This window comes from Triticum dicoccoides, chromosome 6A (genome assembly GCF_002162155.2).
Source record: "Triticum dicoccoides isolate Atlit2015 ecotype Zavitan chromosome 6A, WEW_v2.0, whole genome shotgun sequence".
NCBI lineage: Eukaryota > Viridiplantae > Streptophyta > Magnoliopsida > Poales > Poaceae > Triticum > Triticum dicoccoides.
Genome location: NC_041390.1, coordinates 464,143,472 through 464,165,451, shown reverse-complemented (window position 1 = coordinate 464,165,451; position 21,980 = coordinate 464,143,472). Strand labels below are relative to the sequence as shown.

Genomic DNA, 21,980 nt, shown 5'->3' with positions numbered 1-21,980 from the left:
CAAACGCAACGTTACCGGATTACTGAGAAGAAGTACACCAGAAAGAAAGAAAACAACATAGTAAACAAACATCACATAAGCATGGCACGATGCGCAAACAAGTATGATGCATGTCCGGTTTAATGAGGCATGGCATGGCAAAGTGCACAAACAACCCTACAAATTAAGTGGAGCTCAATATGCAACGAGTTGCATATTGACGGAACACCACGTGACTTATTTAGTTCACTCTCATTTATGTACCCAACAAGATTAAATATTGTTAGCATGGCAAGAGGTGAAGCATAATGAAACTATCTATCTAGGCAAGTTTAAATGAGGCCGGAAGCAACGAGCAACAATTCCGGTAAATCCCCATATGCAAATATTAGGTTTGGTACTGTTCTGCCCTAAACACAATTTTAGAGTTGTTAAACATGCAAAGTAAAGCCATCATGATAATCTAGGCATTTTTCTACCCCATTTACATATAAAGATTATTTAAAACCGAGCTACGGTTATTTAGATATGAAATAAATCATCTTAACATGGCATAGGGACAAATTTAACCAAACAACATTTTAATCATTTCAAACATGGATGAAAGTTACATATTATTAAACTAGATGAAATTCTAAGCAAGTTTCATATTTGGAGTTTCAACATATGATGCATAGATCAAGAGTTATTAAATGCATGAAGTACAAGGGGTTTTCTATAAAATGGGCAAACTCTGGATAATAGCTAAAATTCGCAGACAGGGAAAACACTATATGGGCCGAAACTGAGACAAGCCCAATAGAAAAAAACAAAAGGTGGGGCGCTGGGGTGTGGCCTCACCCAGTGGGCCTTGGCCCGCTCGTTGGTGAGGTAGACGGGCTGGGCTGCGGTTTGGCACGGGAGGAGGCGCGCTGGGCCGGCCTGCAGTCAATTCGACGACGAGGAACCGCTCCTTCTTCCTCTGCTCGACAGAGACAGAACGCGACGCTGAGGTCAACGACGAGGCGGCAGCGGGTCTCGGCGCGGCAACGACGAACGGGGGTCACCGGGATCCGAGGCGGCAGGGAGGTGGAGACGAGGCGGTGGAGCGGCGCGGATCCGATGGTCGATAGGCGTAGGGAGGCAGCGACGAGGTGAGCCGAGCAGAGGGGCGTCGGCCTTGGCGCTCCGGGAAGATGGAGGCGACCGGAATGGATGGAGGCGGCGCAGGTCGACCGGAATCGGTCCAGGGAGGTGTGTGGTGGCGCAGGGCTTGAGAAGGCCATCGGCCATGGAGTCGGGCGAAGCTCCTGTGAAGCAGAGAGAGAGATCACGATGTGAGAGACCACAGGGAGAGAGAGATTACAGGAAGGAGGAGAAGTAAAAGGGACACGGCGGGAGGGCCCTAGTCACCGGCGTCTCGAGAAGCTCGATATCAAGCCTCCTGCTCGATCTGGAGGTGGGCACTCGGCTGGCTGCGTGCCCGAGCGCGAGGGGAGCAGGGGAGCTACGGATGCAGCAAGGACGGAACAGGGGAGGCAGGGATCGATGGATTGGATGGAGCAGGTGGATGGCTACAGCGATCTGGTTGGGTGGAGGTGGATCAGGAGGAATCCCAAGGTTGGGGGAAGGCTGTCGGCTGGCTAGACTGGTCCGGGGCTGAAAATAAAGAGAGTGGCGGCGGCGGGGATTGGACAGAGGAGGATCCCTAGAAATTAGGGTTGGCTAGTTTAGGTAGGGTTTCATCTGCTATAAATAGCAGGTAGGAATTGGGTAGGGCTATCACGTCCCTATGATCGCAATCGTACGGTCGCGAAGAAAATAGTTAGGGAGTCCAAATAGGAAAACGATGATGTTTTGTAGACGTCTGGGGATGATCCAGACACGACGGTGACGACTGCTCGGGTCGGGTCCGGGACAACTTTTCGGACGCGCGCGAGGGGGTTTGATGCACTGAGCAGAGAGGGTTTTGGACCGTGCGATCGCATCGGACAACTCCGGACACGAAGAGGAGTAGGAGGATGGACTATGTGGGCTGTGGCGAGACTGCGAGGGGAGAAGAGAGAGAGAGGGGGCCCGGCACAGTTTCCGGAGACCGAAAACGTCCGACGTTAGACCGGCTATATTGCCGCTATAGTTAACGGTTGGGCTATCAAACGGACTCCGAACGCGATGAAATTTGACAGGCGGTCTTCCTACACTAAAATAAGACCTCACGCCAACTTTCAACCCATTCCGAGAACATTTTCCGGCCACTTATAAAATAATATTTCAGACGTGCCGCGGGCGCGTGCAAGTGTGTTTGGGCTCAGAACGGATAACGGACGGAACTGGGGGAACCCGGACGGATGCAAGTTTTGAAAATATGAAGATGCAATGCATATGATGACATGGCAAGATGCAACACGCAAGCAAATGACATGGCAACAACAGCGAATAACTAGAGGACACCTGGCACATCGGTCTTGGGGCGTTACAGCGGCGAGGTGGCTCGGCGCCGGGGCGGGTGAAAGCAAAGAACCGGCATCGTCTCGAAGGCTACTGCATGCTCTACTCCCACTACTTCGCCGATGCTCCACTTCACGGCGAGAAAACATTTCGGCGCTGGTATCGGATGAGCCGACCGAAAGCTCTTCCTCGGGATTGTGAATTCCATCCGGGAGTTCGACAACTACTTCAAGTGCAAGATGGATTGCACCGGCGCCCTTGGATTCACCTCCATCTAGAAGTGCACGATAGCGATGAGGATGCTTGCATACGGAGCTCCCGGTGATTCACTCGACGACTATGGGTGCATGGCTGAGTCCACCAGCATAGAGTGTTCCTACAAGTTCTGTCGGACAGTAGTGGCAGTGTTTGGACCGTAATACTTAAGAACACCCAATGCGGAAGACACTACTCGGATCCTAGCATAGAATGCAGCAAGAGGATTTCCTGGGATGCTTGAAAGCATCGACTGCATGCATTGGAAATGGAAGAATTGCCCATTTGCTTGGCAGGGGATGTAAAAAGGCGCCAAAGGCGGTTGGAGTGTGGTACTTGAGATGGTGGCCACACAGGACCTCTGGATTTGGCACTCCTTCTTTGGTATGCCAGGAACTCACAATGACATCAACGTGCTGCAGTTCTCTCCTGTCTTTGCCAAGCTTGTTGAAGGTCATTCTCCTCCGGTGAACTTCGAGATCAATGGGCGACACTACAACAAGGGACACTACAACAAGGGGTACTATCTAGCTGATGGCATCTATCCAAGATGGTCGACATTTGTGAAGACGATCTCAAACCTTGTGCCAGGAGGCAAGAACGCCTGGTTTGCGAAGGTTCAGGAGGCTTGCAGGAAGGATGTCGAGCGGGCATTTGGTGTGCTCCAATCTCGATTTGCTGTTGTCCGGTACCCCGCTCAGACCTGGTCGAAAGATCAAATATGGGAGATTATGACTTGTTGTGTCATCTTGCACAACATGATCATCGAGAGCGAGCAAGAAGACCCAGTGTTTGACACTGAACCATACTACAGGCAGGGTCCTCTAGCCGAAGTTGATCACCAGCTACAGGCAACCTAGACTGCCTATCTCAGTATGCGTCATGAGATCCGAGACCCACAGGTGCATCATCAACTGCAGTAAGATCTGATAGAGCACCTATGAAGGCTCAAGGGCGACGCCGGACACGACGTGTAATGAAATATGAATTTTTATTTGTTGAACTATATAATTTGTATTGAACTATTTGTTGTTGTACTACTTCGTTGAAGTATTTGATATTTCTGTGATGAAATATGTGATATAAAATTTTATGTGGATAATTGAACGCCGAACAACGGCGAACCACGTCGAATATGGGCCTATTGTCGCCTATATGTGCCTTTTATTCGCCGAAATGGGGCTGAAAAGTAGGCCAATATCGGCGCCTGAGGGCGAACTGGGGGTGACGACTGGATGCAAAACTGCCTCCAGCGCCGATTGTATCGCCGGCTCGCCTCAGGGAGCGATTTTTATGCGTCCTGAGGGGGCGAATGGCTAGAAATGCTCTTATAAACCAGATAGTCTTGGATTAGTGTCCGTTACCAACACTCCGGTGGTGCTACTCTTCACGGTTCCGTCGCGTCGTCACCAATCTGCCACGTGTCGTGTTTGGTCGCTGGCTGACACTTGCACGGCATTTACCAATCGGATCACACCGCACTGCTCAGGATTGGTTTTAGTCGCTGGTTTAGTCTCACGTCCGTGTGTCAGGCAAAGCAGCGCTTATAAAGATGACGGTGACATCGATGATCAGATAGTATACTACTCCCTCCGTAAACTTTTATAAGAGCGTTTAGGAATTGTAGTTCAAATTTCGTAACGCTACGAAAATCTTGTCGTTTCCCATTTTGCCCCTCCCTCGCCTCACTCACTCGCGATTCCCCTCCTCTCCTCACTCACTCTGAAATCCCTACCTCGCCCGCGCCGCTCTTCCTCTGGCCCGCGCCGCTCTTCCTCTCGCCCACGCCGCTCGCCCGCGTCTACGTCGTCGCCTCCCTTTCGCCCGCGCCGCCTCTCCCTCTCGCCGGCGTCGCGTGCGCCACCTTCTCCTGCTCAAGCCAAAGCTGGCTTTTTTACTGAAGTCCAGGAAGAGCAGCAGTAGTGCGGAGCAGACAGCCTTGTCCTGCTCGACGACGGTGGCAGCGTTCTCCGGCTCGACGACGGCGGCGATGAACGCTGGCGCTCCTCGTCTTCCTTGACCTGCAAGGAGGAGCACCGGTACTGGAGATGCGGCTGCTGCTGCCGGGTCTACACGACGTGGAGGTCCTGCAAATGCGGTTGCTGCTCTGGCGGACGAGGGGGAGTTCGAGCTGCCGGGCGACTTCAACTTCATCTTCATCTGTGCAGATTAGGTCAGACTTCATCTTCGTCCCCTTGTGTGCTCTGATTCTGTGCTTTGCTTCAGAGATGCTAAGAAAAACTTGTTCATGCTCTGCTTGTGTTCTCTGCTTCAGATTGTGTGCTCTGATGATTATTTCAATTCTGCACTTTTTTGTTAAGACAGACTTGGGATAGGATCTCCATGCACTGTAGAGTGATGATTATTTACAGAAATTAAATGATGTTCTGAACAAAAATTAGGAACATGGAGGGAGTAGTAGATGTATACAGAGCAACCAGAGCACTACTGATGATGTCACTTCATATTTTGTGTTTAGTCTTTGCTCCTGAGTCAATTTTTGCAAGAGTATTCACCAGAGATTCAAAATACTCCAGCAACCTTCACTAGTTACTCCTACTGGTGGTTCACTATTTACTGTTAATTCACCAGCAAGCTTTCGAACAAGGAGTACTCATGAAAGTTTTCGAATGAATCTACTGATGGTTCACTGTTTATTTGCTTGATTACTGTTAATTGAAAATAGAGTAAGCAATACTAGAATATTGCTTACTAGAGAAGAATATTTAGTGAGCATGATTGTGTAGAAATTTTTCATTTGGTACCTGGAGTAGAATATTGCTTGCTGGAGTTGCTTGCTTACTGTTAATTGAAAATATACTAAGCAGCTAATCTAGTGTTGCTCATGGAGTAGTTGTAGAGCATGCTCCTGTCCTCTCCTTTCCTCTCCACTCTCCTCTCCACTCTTGTCCTCTCCTCTCCACTCTTCTCCATTCAGAAAACTTCAATAAATTCAGAAACTTCCATATAATTCGGAAAACTTAAAAAAAAACAGAAACTTCCACATAAAATTTGGAAATTTCCATAAAGTTAAGAAACTTGCATATAATTTTAGAAACTTGCACACTCAGTTTCAAACAACACATATGGAGTACTCCATTTCAAACAACACAATATAATCCATTTCATACTTACAAATAATCCATATCCACAAACAATACAAGTCTCATGAATGCACTTCCACAAACAAGTTTCATCATAGCACTACAAGTCTCAACATACTCGACAACAAGTTGCAAGCATTGCAAGTCTCGACATACTCCACTACTCCATGATATCTTGTTCTAGAATATCCATGGCATGTTCATAAACTTCACGGGGAAAGTGAATCCTAGGTGGTAGGATTCCTTGCCTTTCCAATCTATCCTTGCGCAAGTGTGGAATTTTGTATGAATTTTCCCCTCCATGGTTCATCACTTCTACCATGACGGTCTGAAGTGTTAGAAATATTCTGTTGAGTTTTCTGGCATCATACTCATCAAATTCTTCCTGCACACCTTGAATCAGTTCTTTGATAGTTGTGGGTGATCTACAGTCGGTCAAAGACTCAAGGGATTTGAAATATCCAAGATCAAGTGCGTTTAGATCAGGAGAATTTGGAGGCTGGTTCATTATTTTAATGTCCAGACCAGTTGTAGCCACAGCTTCTGCAAACTCTGCATCATCAGGAAGAATGTGCGTTCCTGCGTTATCTTGCTGGATCAATATTGGATTAGTATCATCTGCGGGCCAGACTTCCTTTATTCCAGGAACCACTTTTTCTATCATATACCTCCTCATTACCCATCGGTTCACATTGACGGACTTGATTTCAATGGTCCCTCTTGCTCTATACTCACTTCTTCTAGCAGCAGGAATCTCTTGCACAAAGGGCCAGACACCAATTTTACCTGAGAATGTCATATTGCCTTCAGCGTCATATCTAGGTCGAACGACAGCGGTCAGAAACATCACTTTCTCAATACAGTTTTTGTTTCGAACAGTTCTGACCGGGTCATCTTCCTCGGGGAGGAGATAGTAGCATCTGTTCATTTTTGTCATATAGAACCACTTTTCGTCAATATGCACAATGTTGTGCATACTGATGAATTTAGGTCTTGGAGCTGCTGAGGTGGTCTCGTCAAGCATTGACAAACAAAACTTGATCCTTTCTCTTTTATTCTTTTCTTTCAAGGATGGCTTCAAACGATTGGAGTGCCTTCTAATCTTGCGAAACTTGAGATTCTTGTAGAGTGTAGTATGGCTGACGGCGGTGAATTACTCACGCACGGCGGTGAGCATCATGAAATTGGTGATGGAGGATGGTTGATGATGACGACGGCGACGAATCCCCCTCTCTGGAGCCCCGAACGGACTCCAGATCAGCCCTCCCGAGAGAGATTAAGGCTTGGCGGCGGCTCCGTGTCGTAAAACGCGATGAAACTTTCTCTCTGATTTTTTTCTCCCCGAACGTGAATATATGAAGTTGGAGTTGAGGTCGGTGGAGGTCTAGGGGGCCCACGAGATAGGGGGAGCGCGCCCAGGGGGAGGGGCGCGCCCCCCTGTCTCGTGGACAGGGTGTGGGCCCCCTGGTCTTGATTCTTTCACCAATATTTTTTATATTTTCCAAAAAGTGCCTCCGTGGATTTTCAGGACATTCCGAGAACTTTTCTTTTCTACACATAAAACAACATCATGGCAGTTCTGTTGAAAACAGCGTCAGTCTGGGTTAGTTTCATTCAAATCATGCAAGTTAGAGTCCAAAACAAGGGCAAAAGTGTTTGGAAAAGTAGATACATTGGAGACGTATCATGACCATGCACTGCTTCTTCTTCTTCTTGGAGTTCCATGTCAACTTCTTCTTGGAGTTCCATGGCAATGTCTTCTTGGAGTTCCATGTCAACTTCTTCTCCTGCAGGTGGAGTACTTGCTTGAGGTCCAGGTTCATCCTCTTCTGGTGGAGAACAATTCAGGTCAAGGTTCAACATCTTTGTGTTGCTGTTGTTGTTGCTATTGCTCTTGATGTTGTTGATGTGTGGTGCTAATTTACTCCTGATGCTGCTACTAATTTGCTGCTTTTGTTGTTGCTTGAGCTACTGCTGCTGCTGCTGTGTTTGTTGCTGGAGTACTTGCTTGAGCTACTTCTGCTAATTTGTTGATGGAGTACTTGATTGAGCGACAGCTGCTGCCATTGTGTTGCTGCTTCTCTTGCTTATATTTGCATGAACAAGTCCATCAAATGACACAATCTTCAGTTTATATGGTTCAGAACTGGTTAAGTTCATAAGTTAAAACATTAGATATGCAGATGTTTGAACTCTCTGTAATAAATTTATATGGGGTATCATTAGATGCTGCTGCAAAGATTCTGCTCTCTGTAAATTCTGCTAACTGATAATTTTAATACAGACAAGTGCTATATATGATGTTCCTGGCCCACAATCAGTGGGAGTACAATGCTCTTACAAATTTTGCATACTGTAGAAATTAAACTTGTGAATGTTGTACTCATACTGTTGTAGAGATTCATGTTGTGACAGTCATAGTTGATCCATTTAGACAAGGAGTATTGTGCAGTAGGAGTACAATAGTCTGTAGTTTGACAGACAAGTGCGGCATCCCATAGTGAATTCTCCTGTAAATTCTGTAAATAATGCATAGACAAACAAGTGCAACATCTCATGATAATGTGAGTATGGTTCCTGTTTGAAGAATTACCCGTTGAATTTATATGGATTAGTTTCTGAATAAGAGTAGTAATGCAGAATAGTGTGAATTTATATGCATTAGCTTATTCAGCTGTAGAGATTCATATACATTTGCCCAGATTGACCAAACAAATTTGAACTCTTTGTAATACTCCGTTAGAGAAAAAAATTATATGGAGTATCATTAGATGCTGTTGTACAGATTCATAGTAATGCTGCTGTAAAGACAAAATGCTCCTTCATGGTACTCCTCCTTTTATTTATATAGAAATGCAGGAGTACTCTAGGATCATTCAACTGATCCATTTGTAAATTTTGTGTCAATCTGCTGAATCTAGTAATCCTTGGCATTTTGCAGACGCGTACGATTCGCTTGATTCGGGTGGGAACATTACAATCAAGTGGGCACTGGAATGATCATGTGATGCATTGTTTGAAGTTAAGACTAATTCAGTTCAGTCTATTTGAAGCTAAGACAAATTTCCTTGGCATTTCACTAGATGTGGTGTTAATGGCCTGAAGATTTTATCAGATTATCCACCATTCATCCTGCAACTGGACTGGCAAATACTGTCGAATATGTTCAGAAGCAGAAATTGGAACAAAGGAAAACATCACATGCTCCGACCAGATTAATTTCCAACTTAGCTAGATGCCTAGTTATGGGAATCGACCAGATTAATTTCCAACTCAGCTAGATCGTTGCTATGGAGACAGAGGAGTCATAGGTTGGGCATCGCCCCCTCCTCAAATCCCAGGCACTCCTTGTCTCCCCTATCAGTTCAGTTCAGTCTGTTTGAAGCTAAGATCAATTCAGTGCACATCAGCTTTCTCATTCTTACATGAGCAAATTTCATGAAAAGAATCTTCTGTGAGAACACATCGATCTGTTTTTTTTCAAATGCAGGAGCACTCTATGGATTACAGAAGAATTGATTTGTAAGATTGCCCACAAGTGATACTGTGCAGAAAATTTTGAAATTAGTCTGACTCTACTGTACAGAAGAATTGATTTGTAAGATTGCACACAAGAATTTATCTGAGTTCTGCTGTTGTGCAAGGGGAGAGGCGAGGAGAACCTGCCTGGAAGCAACGTGCCGCGGCGGCGGGGACGAGCTAGGTGGGCTGGGCGCGGCGAGGACCAATCTGGGGCGGCGACGACCAAGCTGGGCGGGGGTGGCTACCAAGCGGGCACAGCGGCGGCCAAGCTGGGCGGGCGCGGCAGCAACCAAGCGGGCGCAACGGAGGCCGAACTGGGCACCTGAGATCGGGACCGAGCGCCTGGACGAAGGGGGCGAGTGCCTGCAGGCGGGGCCCGAGCGTTTGGACGAAGGGGATGACGCGAGCTCCTGCAAGAGGAAGACGACACGCTGGAGAAGGAAGACGGGCCAGCTCCTGTAGGAAGAAGACGACGCGAGCTCTGGAGGAGGAAGACGACTGAAATTTCAAATCGAGGGTAAAACTGTCCATTTCCCCATTTGTCGGCTGTGTCTGAAAATTGTAAACGCTCTTATAAAAGTTTACGGAGGGAGTAAGTAGTAGTGTTTTGATGAGTGGAAGAGAGAGGACTCACAGTGTTAAGCCTTTTCTTGAGAGCCGAGGAGAGACTTGCCGTTCGTGTTCCTTCACCTCAGCGGTGTGCTTCTTACTGCGTCTGCGCCTTCCTCTGTTTCAAAAGGAAATACTGGCGAGTGGCAAGAGTCCGAAGCGCACAGAACTCTCGAAGCAGGACTTCAGCTGGCAGCAGCGCAGTTGGATTCCTGCACTGCACGGAAACGCCGCATGTTTTTTGCGTTGCCCTGCTCCGAGCCATCGCGTTGGAATGCGACTGTGTGCGGCTGTGTCGTTTGCGGAGCTGCAGGCCGCCAGGCCCGCGGTAGTTGCAGCCATCTTCTTGCCAGATACTAGTACTTTTGGCACGTTTACATCCAAACATTGCGTCTACGCGCCCATCTGCTGCCTGCGTCGCACTTCTTTTTTGACGGGTGCCCGCACCATCATACAGTGCTACTTTGTTCGATCGCCCGTGAAAACACCCCTGACCATATACATCAAAGTAGACCGAGATCGATCGGTCTTCTCCTTGGCTTTTGAGAAGCGTGGGTTGATCCGATGTGCTCTTGCCGCGTAACCCATGGGCGATTTCTGTTAGTCCTTAAGGTTGGTCATAGTGGAAGTAACTTAGCAATTAATATAACATATCTCAAAAAAAGTTTACTTATGTGACATGTACTTAATAAGGAGAGAGGTGTTTGGAGTAACATAATATGTTACTGTATAACGCATCTCAAGGCAAAATGAGTCTGCATCTTAATAAATGATGTCTTGCATGATACCACATATATGTTACTTTCCACTATGAAGATAGTAACATAGATTAGTAACATATGCATGTTACTAATCTAAGTTACTCTTCACTATGACTAGCCTAAGAGATTATTAACATAACGAAAAAGTTTGACCGTGCGAGCGCGGTGGAGTTACCGTTGACGAGCCATGAAATTACTGAGAGATCTTCCCATCACAGCGCTGATGAACCGCAGGTCATCCACACGTGACGAGACCGCACTGCGTCCGTCCAGCCCATCCATATATTTTATTTTGACCCGAAGAGACCGTAGAACAAACTGCTCTACGGCGTCCAGTCCACATCGCCCGCTCGTCTACAGCAGCCAGCAGCCGGCCCAAAACGGTGGGCAGCTCAAGCAGATACCACGCACGGCTCGCGTATAAATACACTGCCGCAGGTGCCTGAACCGCTCGCCATTCAGAAGTTCCCAAACCAAAGTACTCCGTCCGGTTCCCTCGATCTGGTTCTGTTCGTCCCCTTTGAATTTCCGACTCCGAGGCAAGGAAGCAGGCTGCTTGCGATGGCGGGAGGAGGGAAGGTGTACTCGTTCCAAGAGGTGCGCAAGCACAGCCAACGCAAGGATTGCTGGCTCATCATCTCCGGCAAGGTCGGTTCGTCATGTCATAAACCCTCGTTGCATCTACCACCACTTCACTTGCCTTCAGATGAATTTTTTGTAGACGCACATGATCTGGGTTATCTGGCCATATGATTTACCTCTGCTCGCTGCCTCAGGTGTACGACGTGACGCCCTTCATGGAGGAGCACCCGGGCGGCGACGAGGTCCTGCTGGCGTGCACCGGTGAGCCCTCCTTTCGTCTTCTCTCGCGTGCTTTCACGGATCGTTTTCTCTTGGTTGTGGCCGGGAATGATTTGGCATGTCTTACGGGCGTGCAGGCAAGGACGCGACGGCCGACTTCGAGGACATCGGCCACTCGGACTCCGCCAAGGAGCTGATGCCGCAGTACTGCATCGGGGAGGTCGACGCCGCCACCGTCCCGGCCAAGCTCGCCCGCGCCGTCCTCCCCGCCAAGGGGGCGGCGGCTCCTGCGCCACGCGCGAGCACGGGCCAGGGCGTCTGGCTCACGGTGCTGCAGCTCGCCCTGCCTCTCCTGCTGGTGGCCATGGCCTTCGCGCTTCAGAACTTCGCCAAAACCAAAACAGAGTAGACGAGAAGGACAGATGCCGTCGCGGATACCGGCTGCGGTCTCTTGGAAGTATCTGCACGTCCAACCAGTTGCTGTCGACGTCTCTACCGCTGCAATCGTTGTAGTTCCATCTCACCGACGTAATTATTGGTGGAATTCATATTATCTATAATCGCCAAGTTTCAGAAAAAAAATATCTATATCTATAATCCTATATAGTGTGGGAATAACTCAAAACTTGAGCCGCTGGATGCACTCAGTCCGATGGTGGAAAGTTGGCAAATCCTTACACTTCTGTCTTCTGACCATTTGGATTGCTCTTTTGCGCTAGATTGTGCACGTGAAGTTCAGTCCTAAATTTAAATCTTGGCTTGCGCTCCACAATGTCCAGCCCAACGATTGGATTGATATGGATTCAGTTAAGGATTGGTGGAGTCAAAATGCCACTAAGCAAACTGGATTCGGTTAAGGATTGGTGGAGTCAAAATGCCACCAACCAAACTCCATCGAGAAGGCCGCTTGTCTCCCTGATGATGCTTATCTCCTGGGAAATATGAAAGGAGCGAAACGCTAGAGTTTTCCACAACATGGCCGTTCCAGTGGGAGTGTTGGTCGCCAAGATTAAAGAGGAATGCTCGCTTTGGAGCCTCGCGGGAGCAAAACATTTGTGTAACATTATGTCATGAGAATGATGTACTGTATTTGGCCATACATTGTTAACCTTCTCTCTTAATCAATGAAAATGGCAAATCTTTTGCCTAGTTTAAAAAAAATAATCCAAACCCCTTAATGTCTCTGCTCAGCCATAACCTTTTAGCTGGGGCTTCTCAAAAGTCGAGAACTATCTAGAAGACGCCAAACGAAAGGGAAGTGTGAGAATAGCAGCAGATGCCAGCAGTACAAAATGAATGACATGTTGGTCGTTTGCTAATCTGTTTTCACTACCCTTGGCCTTTTGGAAGCTGCATCTAATGAAATAAATGCAAGTGTTTTGACATGTTATCAGTGTTTTTTAAGAACACTCCAGTTAAAAACTATAGGAGTTCCACACAGCAATTGCAATTTGTTTTCGTAGTATATATGTCTTCAGGTTTCATGACCGATTCAGCATGGACTGGCTAGACAGAAACCGGAGAATCTCCTATCAGAAAACCTCAGATGCACATCTTGCTTTACAACCAAAGGACTTCTTTCCAGAGAAGAAACAAAACACTTCAAAGTTCAAAAAGCACCAGTGGAATATCATTTCGCATTAGTGCACCTCGTAAATGATGAGAAGTGAACGATTCTGCTCAGCAAAATAACAGCCGACGCAGGTAGATGAACAAAGTAATGCAGATGGACAGTCGAGTATACCAAGGCAAGGAATATTGTATGCAAACCGTATATGAATTATTTTCTATTAATATTTGATGACATGATAATGTAACATGAATCTTTCACTGGGAGGGCTGAAAAAAAAGAATGTATGAAGAAAAAAGAATGTTCTTTTACATGTGCACCACCTGCCTAATCCCTATAACAACATTGTAGAGGAGCAAACAGATGGACTTACAATATTGTGGAGGTTAGAACTCGATAATCACTTCTGGAATTCCTCGAGTCAAGGGCAACCGCGACCGTATATATATACAGCATCTTGGGCATGAGGACTTTTTTTTTCACTGAATCCCTCTGGATTTACAGAGTTTTAGCGGTTGGCGCTAGGTTAAATTAATCAAGTCTAAGACTCCAATTTATACTCCTGATGCTAGAGGCCTACTTCCAGCTGAAGAACATGTTCTTGCTTTCCTGTGATAAAAGAGGTCAATTCTTCTGGGGCAACGACAGACTTAAGCCACTCTTGTAGTTCCTCCCCTTCAACCTTTTCATTCTCTGGAAGGATCATAGAGATGAGCAGTTAGACATACAGCCTTTGTGATGCATAGCTCATGAAGAAAAGCGCACCATAAAAAACATAGGCAGATAATATGTCAAATTACCTTCTAAATATGCTCCAAGTCCTTCCAAAACTGCTGGATTAGCACGGATAACTGAAAGAGCAACTTCAAGTGCTGATTGTAGAAGTGCTTTTACTTCCCCTTGGACAAGATCAACCAGATGACCCTGTCATTAGTTTTCCAATGTGAGCTTAGTAGGCAGCTTAATAGTTTGATCTGCAATTGTATGGAACTTTGAGACAGACCTGGTCCCTTCCAAATGGGGAGCCTCCGGAATCATCTAGCCCACCATTTGACAATGTAGCTAGTGATATTGGACCTATGCGCTGATTAAGACCATACTCTGCCACGGCTTTGTAAGCCATGTCAGTTGCACGCCTGATGTCATCAAGTGCCCCAGTAGAAACCCGTCCTGCTAGAACTATTTCCTCTGCTGCCCGCCCACCCAGAAGCGTTACCAGACGTCCACGCAGTTCATCAACAAAGAGCAAATATCTATCTTCTGTCGTGGGAGGAGTGTATGTAAAGCCTAATGCACCTCCTGACCTCGGCAGTATACTCAATTTCTAGGAAAATAAACAGCGAAAGAAAGTAAGACCAATTTAGAATTATACCGACTGTTCTTATCAATAGTTGTTTCAATTCAAACCTCCACACGTGGCTGGCCTGGCAACAGATTTGCTACAGCAGTTCCCACAACTGCATGACCAACTTCATGCCGTGCAACAACAGCCTTTTCATTGCCCTTCAGCTTTACATGTTTTTTCTCTATGCCCTAAGAAATAGACTTCACAGTTAACTTCACAGTAGCATAGAGAACTATAATGACTAATAACAGGAACATCTATCTCTCACGGCAACATCAAAATAGAGCAAAGAACAACAATAAGGCCATGCCCTGAGGGCACAACTCATACAATAGAGATGATTAGTATTGTGCAGCTAGTATCCCTTAAGGAATAAGGATACGACTAGCAGTAGTTGCAGCATGATATGTGCATGTGACGTGCGTGGACAGGGAACCTGCTAGATTAGGAAAGGTCTTAAATCTTAATTACCTTTGGTACATGCTGAGTTTGTATTCAGATCTGACTTGTGGATCAAGTTGGTTGTGCTACATAAAGGACCCGTATGTCGTACATGTTTTGGCTAGGAAAAATTATTGAAAACACGCTAAATGCATAGTTCAGAATGCATGGGGGGTTAGAATTTTATGCTAAAAAGTGTACTGGAGAAGTTTAGTGCCAAGAACTAAACTAATGTTTTCCTTTAAGGAAACTGCAGAGACCCTTAAACTGAGTCCACGGAGACTTGAACCCAGGTGGTGGGATTAAACATCCACTCCCCCACCAAAGTGATATTTGAGTGCCACCAAATGTATTTTTCTCCCAAAGAAATCTACCACAAAACCAGCATGGATGTGAATAGGTAAAATTCACCATACATGAGTTAAGCATTTAACAGACAAAATGCACTGTTTGCTTGATTGCATACTCTAAGGGGGCAGTTTGCATATAAAAATCACTTCTGGACACAATTTTGAATATTCTTTGTGTGTTATCGTTAACTGCCGTTTTTAACCAAAACAGAACCCAAAAAGACCCGCAGGACTGGAAGAGCCTCTGGTCCTTAGTGCAATTCCATGGCCAGGGGGAGCGCGGCCCTACCGGCTGCTGCTTTGGCCCCGTGGCCGGCGCTGGCAGAGAAGGGTAGGGGGGATTCAGGAGGAGGGAAGGAGATTAGGGATTCCAGAACTACTGAATTATTTCCTGAAGTCCTAGTACACACTCCTGCTCCTTATATAGGAGATGACCAATTTTAACACAAGGAAAGTAAAGACTCAATCAGAAACAAACAGGAACACACCTCCACCAGGGATTCAATCCTGCACAAATACAACTTGGTCCTAAGTTGATTCTAATCAGATTTTGGTTTAGTCCGACATTTGTACGGAACACCCCACATAACAAACACAGTTTTACAGATGGTGCTGTTTAGATATCCATACTATGTATGTTGGGCAATTGCACTTTATGTAATCCTCTGCGCATTGCACAGTTAAGGACTAAGATAGATATAACTTGAAGCTGAATACAATATAGTTGGGACTGCATACACATCATATTCTACTTCAATAAAGAAAGTAATAGAACGAGATTTGAGATAACAGAAAAACATACAGCTATAGAGCGCTCAACCGCGCTGATGAAATCGATCTTTTCCACTATTTCTTTATTTGATCTTCCAGCCAACAAAGCAGCTTCATTCACTAAATTAGCAAGGTCTGCCCTGCATAGGGTACACACAAGTCAAATGGAAAGTGGTACATGGTTAAAAAGATTAACTAGAAGAGAAATTGTTACCCTGTAAAACCAGTTGTCATTGCAGCAATGCCGCTGAGATCTACATCTTTACCAAGGGGAAGCTCTTTTCTGTTCGCATGAACTTTCAGGATAGATTCTCTTCCAAATTTATCGGGAGCTTCAACCTGTCATGAAAATGTCTGTCACATCTGAAAACTAAGAAGCAAGTGATACACTTGTTTGAGAATAAAAGCTAACCGTGACTACACGGTCAAATCTCCCTGGGCGCCGAAGGGCAGGATCCAAAACATCTGCCCTGTTTGTTGCTCCAAGTACAATGACAGCTGAGTTGGTATCAAAACCATCCATTTCCTAAAAAAAGAGAAAATTAACAATGGCCAAACAAAGAATAGGGTGCCATGGAAGTAAAGACTGAAAAGTAAGAAACTATTGTTATTATCCTACCGTGAGCAGTTGATTTAGTGTCTGCTCACGCTCATCGTTGCTGACGATACGGTACCGGCCATCACGACTTTTTGCCACGGCATCAATCTACAAAGAGCAGCCGAATGCAAAGGGTTAGCATGCATCTGAATAGAAAACAAGTAATTATATCCACAAATGCTAGATTACCTCATCAATAAAAATAATTGACGGTGATTCCTTTTTGGCCCTAGCAAATAGTTCACGTACTCGAGCTGCTCCCATGCCTACATATAGCTCCACAAATTCACTTGCAGAACAACTTATGAAAGGAACTTCCGCTTCCCCTGCTACAGCTTTAGCAAGGAGTGTCTTTCCAGTTCCTGGAAGGCCCACCTGTAAAAAGGATTGCACTGTAAGTAACAAACGCAATAACCAAGCAACACTCACTACTATAAATAAATGCAGAACTAACCAACAAGACACCTCGAGGAGGACGTGCACCAAGACGACTATATTTTTCTGGGTTCCTTAGGAACTCCTGAACATAATGAAAAGATAAAACCAGGTTATTTTCCTCCAATCAATAGATAGACCAGAACATCACTGCACATACTAGAATACAAGATTACCAGTAACAAGTCATCATAAAACCCATACCACAATTTCTTCCAACTCTTCTTTGGCCTCGTCAACTCCAGCCACATCAGCGAATGTAACTATATCGGCAGTTTCTGAAACTTTTGCCCCACCAGAGTTCAAATTCTTTCGATTCCTCAGCTGGCCTGTTGATTGCTGGTAATACACAAGAAATAATAATGTCTATAAAAAAATCGAATTTAAAGACCATATTCACCAGTTGACTGGGGTAGAAAAATATAAACACATGTCAGTACCTGAGAAAAGCTTATTGGCAGTCGCTGAAGAACTACTGCAATTAATACAACATAAATAAGAGCCACCTGCACAATATAAGAGTGTAATTAGGGCCAAAAGCACAGGTTGAAGAGAGACTTGTACACGTGGACATGAACACTGAGCAATGTAAACATACACAAACATCTTACAAGATTACCCCTTGCGCCTATCAACACGCATCGGTACATTGTTTGGAGTCTGCGAAATTTCTATTTTGTGGATCAAATTAAGGATTGCATATTCCTGTATTAGGCTAGGTACATAAGTTCACATATAAAACTGGGGTTCAATTTATCTTTTTTTCATGTGAAGAAATCCATCACCAGTTCCATACACAACAACAACAACAACAAAGCCTTTAGTCCCAAACAAGTTGGGGTAGGCTAGAGGTGAAACCCATAAGATCTCGCGACCAACTCATGGCTCTGGCACATGGATAACAAGCTTCCACGCACCCCTGTCCATAGCTAGTTCTTTGGTGATACTCCAATCCTTCAGGTCTCTCTTAACGGACTCCTCCCATGTCAAATTCGGTCTATCCCGACCTCTCTTGACATTCTCCGTGCGCTTTAGCCGTCCGCTATGCACTGGAGCTTCTAGAGGCCTGCGCTGAATATGCCCAAACCATCTCAGACGATGTTGGACAAGCTTCTCTTCAATTGGTGCTACCACAACTCTATCTCGTATATCATCATTCCGGACTCGATCCTTCCTTGTGTGGCCACACATCCATCTCAACATACGCATCTCTGCCACACCTAGCTGTTGAACATGTCGCCTTTTAGTCGGCCAACACTCAGCGCCATACAACATTGCGGGTCGAACCGTCGTCCTATAGAACTTGCCTTTTAACTTTTGTGGCACTCTCTTATCACAAAGAATGCCAGAAGCTTGGCGCCACTTCATCCATCCGGCTTTGATTCGATGGTTCACATCTTCATCAATACCCCCATCCTCCTGCAGCATTGACCCCAAATATCAAAAGGTGTCCTTCTGAGGCACCACCTGCCCATCAAGGCTAACCTCCTCCTCCTCACACCTAGTAGTACTGAAACCGCAAATCAGGTACTCAGTTTTAGTTCTACTAAGCCTAAACCCTTTTGATTCCAAGGTTTGTCTCCATAACTCTAACTTCCTATTTACCCCCGTCCGACTATCGTCAACTAGCACCACATCATCCGCAAAGAGCATACACAACGATTGTGGGGTTGATTAAATATGTAGTTATGGAGTACATACTAACAAAATTTAGCAACAAGTACTCCTGTTTGCTTGCTATAAAAAGCAGCCGCTGGGAGAATTGAACAAATGTTATGCTTTTGTTTCAAGCAGAACAAAAAAAATATTGGATTCTAATCTCTTGCGAGCATCTCTAAGTATTGACACATAACAAAACACTGGTTTTCTTTTTCTCCTTCATTGCCAGTACGTCACATCTAACTAGTTAACATATATAAAATCTAGATTGCTGAAACAAACCATACTAAAGGAAATAACATTACAAATTATTCCTCCTTATTTAAACTAAACGCCATCTCTAATTCTACAATCTCCGTCACCATATGTAGTAAATCATATTTCCCCTGTTTCCTATTGACATGTCACTAATGGCCTAAAATGCTATGCTTGCAACAATTTTCAAGCCACAATAATCAAACGTGTAAGGTGTAACACAGATAACTTTCAGCTGAAATGCCTTACCAAAGCTGAATTGAGCATGCCGCCGGACCTCCTATCTGGCGACCCAAACTCAACACTATTCTCCACCATCTTCTCATATGGAGTCTTAATGTCCACTGGTCGTGTGGTTGTGAAGACGATTCTCCTCGAAATGGCAGCATCAGCAACGCCATCTGCTTGTGTTTGTGGCTGCTCCACCACGCTGGCCTCAACCTCTGGACGGAGCCGGAACATAACGTGCACCCCATCCACCTCAACCTTTTTCACTTGGTCCTTATCAATGCTCGCCAGGAAGTCGCTGTAGGGGACGCTGATGTAAGTGGTCTGCGGCCGGGGCTCTGAGCCAGGCAACGTGATCTCCGGCCGCAGCATGCGGAGGGCGAATATGGCAAACCCGAGCTGTAGCAGGAGGAACCCCATCTCCCGGCCCTGCACTATGGGCTCCCAAAACCATCGGCCAACACCGCCGCCCTTAGCCACCCGCCGGCGCCACTTGTTTTCCCCCCTCTTGGACGAAGAGGGCGGTGACGACGGCGGCGTCGCGGCCGCGCTGGTGGTGCTCGTGCCCGCGCTATCACCTCCTTGCTCCGCCGCCGCGTCGCGGTCGCCGTCCCCGGTGGACGAGGCCTCCCCTGACCCGGAGGCGCCGTCGCCGTCGCGCTCGACGTTGGCGCGCGCCGCCGGCGGGCAGCGAATGCGGCGATGGATGAGGGCGAACCCGAGGCCCCGGGGCGGCACGGCGGACAGGCGGACCGACGCGGCGCTGCCTCTGTAAGCAGGTCGCCTGCAGAGGGGGCGCAGGAGCGACCGGGAGGGGGGCACGATGGGGAGCGAGACGAGGGTTTCGGCGGCGGCGGCGGAGGCCATGGGAGAGGCAGGGGGGCGGGCCCCGAACCCTAGATTCGCGACCGGGAGGATGGGGGCAGCTCGAGGACCTCGCGTGGAGGAATCGGTGGGGAGGGCGGGCGGAGTGAGGTGGGGAGATGAGGAACAGAGGAAGGCAGAGGACGAGACGAACCGAGACGGGGAGCGAAGGGTGTCGCCGTTGCCTGCGTGTCTCGCCGTCACGCCGGGCTGTTAAATCCTGTTCGGGTGAATAACCTGCGGTCACCGAGAGGTGCACGTATTATTTCACTGATGCAAGGGTCCCATTCGTGGGCCGCGTGTTTGTGGGCCCATTCTCAGTAGAAAGCTGCGACGTTTCTTGGATTTCAGTGGCTTATCCGTTCCGTGGAGATATGGCACGGAGCCGGCGGAGAGGGAGGGGGGTTAACGGGATTGGTGGGGACGAGCTCCTCGTTGTCAGTGAGAGCAGGGGCGTGAGTCAGAAGGTGGGGTCGCTCGAGATATTTGGCAAGTCGGATGGTGCAGGGCGGCGCGCTGCCCATGTCCACAGAAACGATGAACGACTTCCGAATTTGGGAGCATATCTATCTTCCACTGCAGAGAAAGAAAAACAATGGATTTGCTAATTTTGTGTGGATTTCTGAACAAACGTGCACCTTCTTTGTCACTGAGCTACTACAGTGGAAGGGTAGATGATCAAATTTGTAAGACGCTGCCCTGCAAGCAAGTATAAATAGTAAGCAAAATTGTAGGACTCTGCAAACATGTGCAAATAGTAACCGTGACTAATATGTACTCGTAATAGTTGTTTTAGGCTTAGTACTAGGTAAGTGTCAGTGTGTTGCAACAGGAGAGCGTTATATATGCATGGGTCATATATGCAGATCATTCTATAAAAAATCAACTCAACCTAAAACTTTATTGGGCTTAATCCTAATTTTGTTAAGCATCATACATGGGCAATGCATGTATTTTTTTAAATAAATATATGTGTATGGTATATGGTTGAATGCCCCATGCCATATGTCTTGACTCTTGAGAGCCTAACTCAATTTCCTTTCCGTCAACAAAACCAATATAAATCCTCAAAAAAAACAATATAATATGTTGAATATGTATCACAAAATTACTACAAGTCCACACAGCATGAGCAACTTCTTGCAATGTTTATCTAGCCATTGTCAAGGCTGGCCTATAATCTGGCATGTTTCCTCTAATTTGCATCCATTTTCAGGAAGTTTTCTCTACTGTTAGCTGAATGTTTGCCTGATAAAAACACGTTAGAAAAAAATAAAAACATGCAACAAAGAATACTCTCAAATTTAGAAATTCCTTGCTCGGAATTCAGTCATTTGCCCTAAAGAGGTGAGGAAGACGAGCCGAGGTGTGACGCCCCGAGACCGATGTGCCAGGTGTCCTCCAGTTATTCGTTGTTGTTGCCTTGTCATTGCTTGCGTGTCATGCATCTCATATCATGTCATCATGTGCATTTCATTTGCATACATGTTCGTCTCATGCATCCGAGCATTTTCCCCGTTGTCCGTTTTGCAATCCGGCGCTCCTATGTCACCCGATGTCCCTTTCTACCTCTTTTCGTGTGCGGGTGTTAAACGTTTTCGGATTGGACCGAGACTTGTCATGCGGCCTTGGTTTACTACCGGTAGACCGCCTGTCAAGTTTCATAGCATTTGGACTTCGTTTGATATCCCAACGGTTAACCGAGGGACCGAAAAGGCCTCGTGTGTGTTGCAGCCCAACACCCTTCCAATTTGGCCCAAAACCCACCTAAACCTCCTCCATCATCTCGGACGTTCGATCACGCGTGGCCGAAAACCGCACCTCATTTGGACTCTCCTAGCTCCCTCTACCTATAAATATGTGCACCCCGTCAAAATTCGCGGACGAAACCCTAGATCTCACCTCCCTCCGCGCCGTCGGACATGTCCGCTCGCCGGCGGACGCGTCCATCTCGCCGGCCATATCACTCCAGCCAATCGTGAGGCGCCACGACTTCACCGCCGCCT

General features: G+C 46.6%; 2 protein-coding genes across 2 annotated transcripts; one reads left to right on the top strand and one right to left on the bottom strand.

The window, feature by feature from the left end:
- The first annotated feature begins 11,049 nt into the window (after positions 1–11,049).
- Positions 11,050–12,135, top strand: LOC119317293 (cytochrome b5-like). The gene is made up of 3 exons (XM_037591720.1): positions 11,050–11,305; positions 11,434–11,500; positions 11,596–12,135. Exons 1-3 carry the CDS (start codon positions 11,219–11,221, stop codon positions 11,865–11,867), a joined length of 426 nt encoding a protein of 141 aa, XP_037447617.1. The 5' UTR covers positions 11,050–11,218; the 3' UTR covers positions 11,868–12,135.
- A 1,081-nt stretch (positions 12,136–13,216) lies between these two features.
- LOC119317292 (ATP-dependent zinc metalloprotease FTSH 7, chloroplastic-like) lies at positions 13,217–20,149 on the bottom strand. Its single transcript, XM_037591719.1, has 13 exons — positions 19,132–20,149; positions 17,409–17,474; positions 17,173–17,307; positions 16,988–17,053; positions 16,723–16,908; positions 16,555–16,641; positions 16,348–16,461; positions 16,150–16,274; positions 15,967–16,075; positions 14,436–14,561; positions 14,032–14,352; positions 13,829–13,952; positions 13,217–13,721 (listed from the first exon to the last, which is right to left on the bottom strand). The coding sequence occupies exons 1-13, from the start codon at positions 19,975–19,977 to the stop codon at positions 13,597–13,599; spliced, it is 2,430 nt and encodes an 809-aa protein (XP_037447616.1). The 5' UTR covers positions 19,978–20,149; the 3' UTR covers positions 13,217–13,596.
- Positions 20,150–21,980: the final 1,831 nt, after the last annotated feature.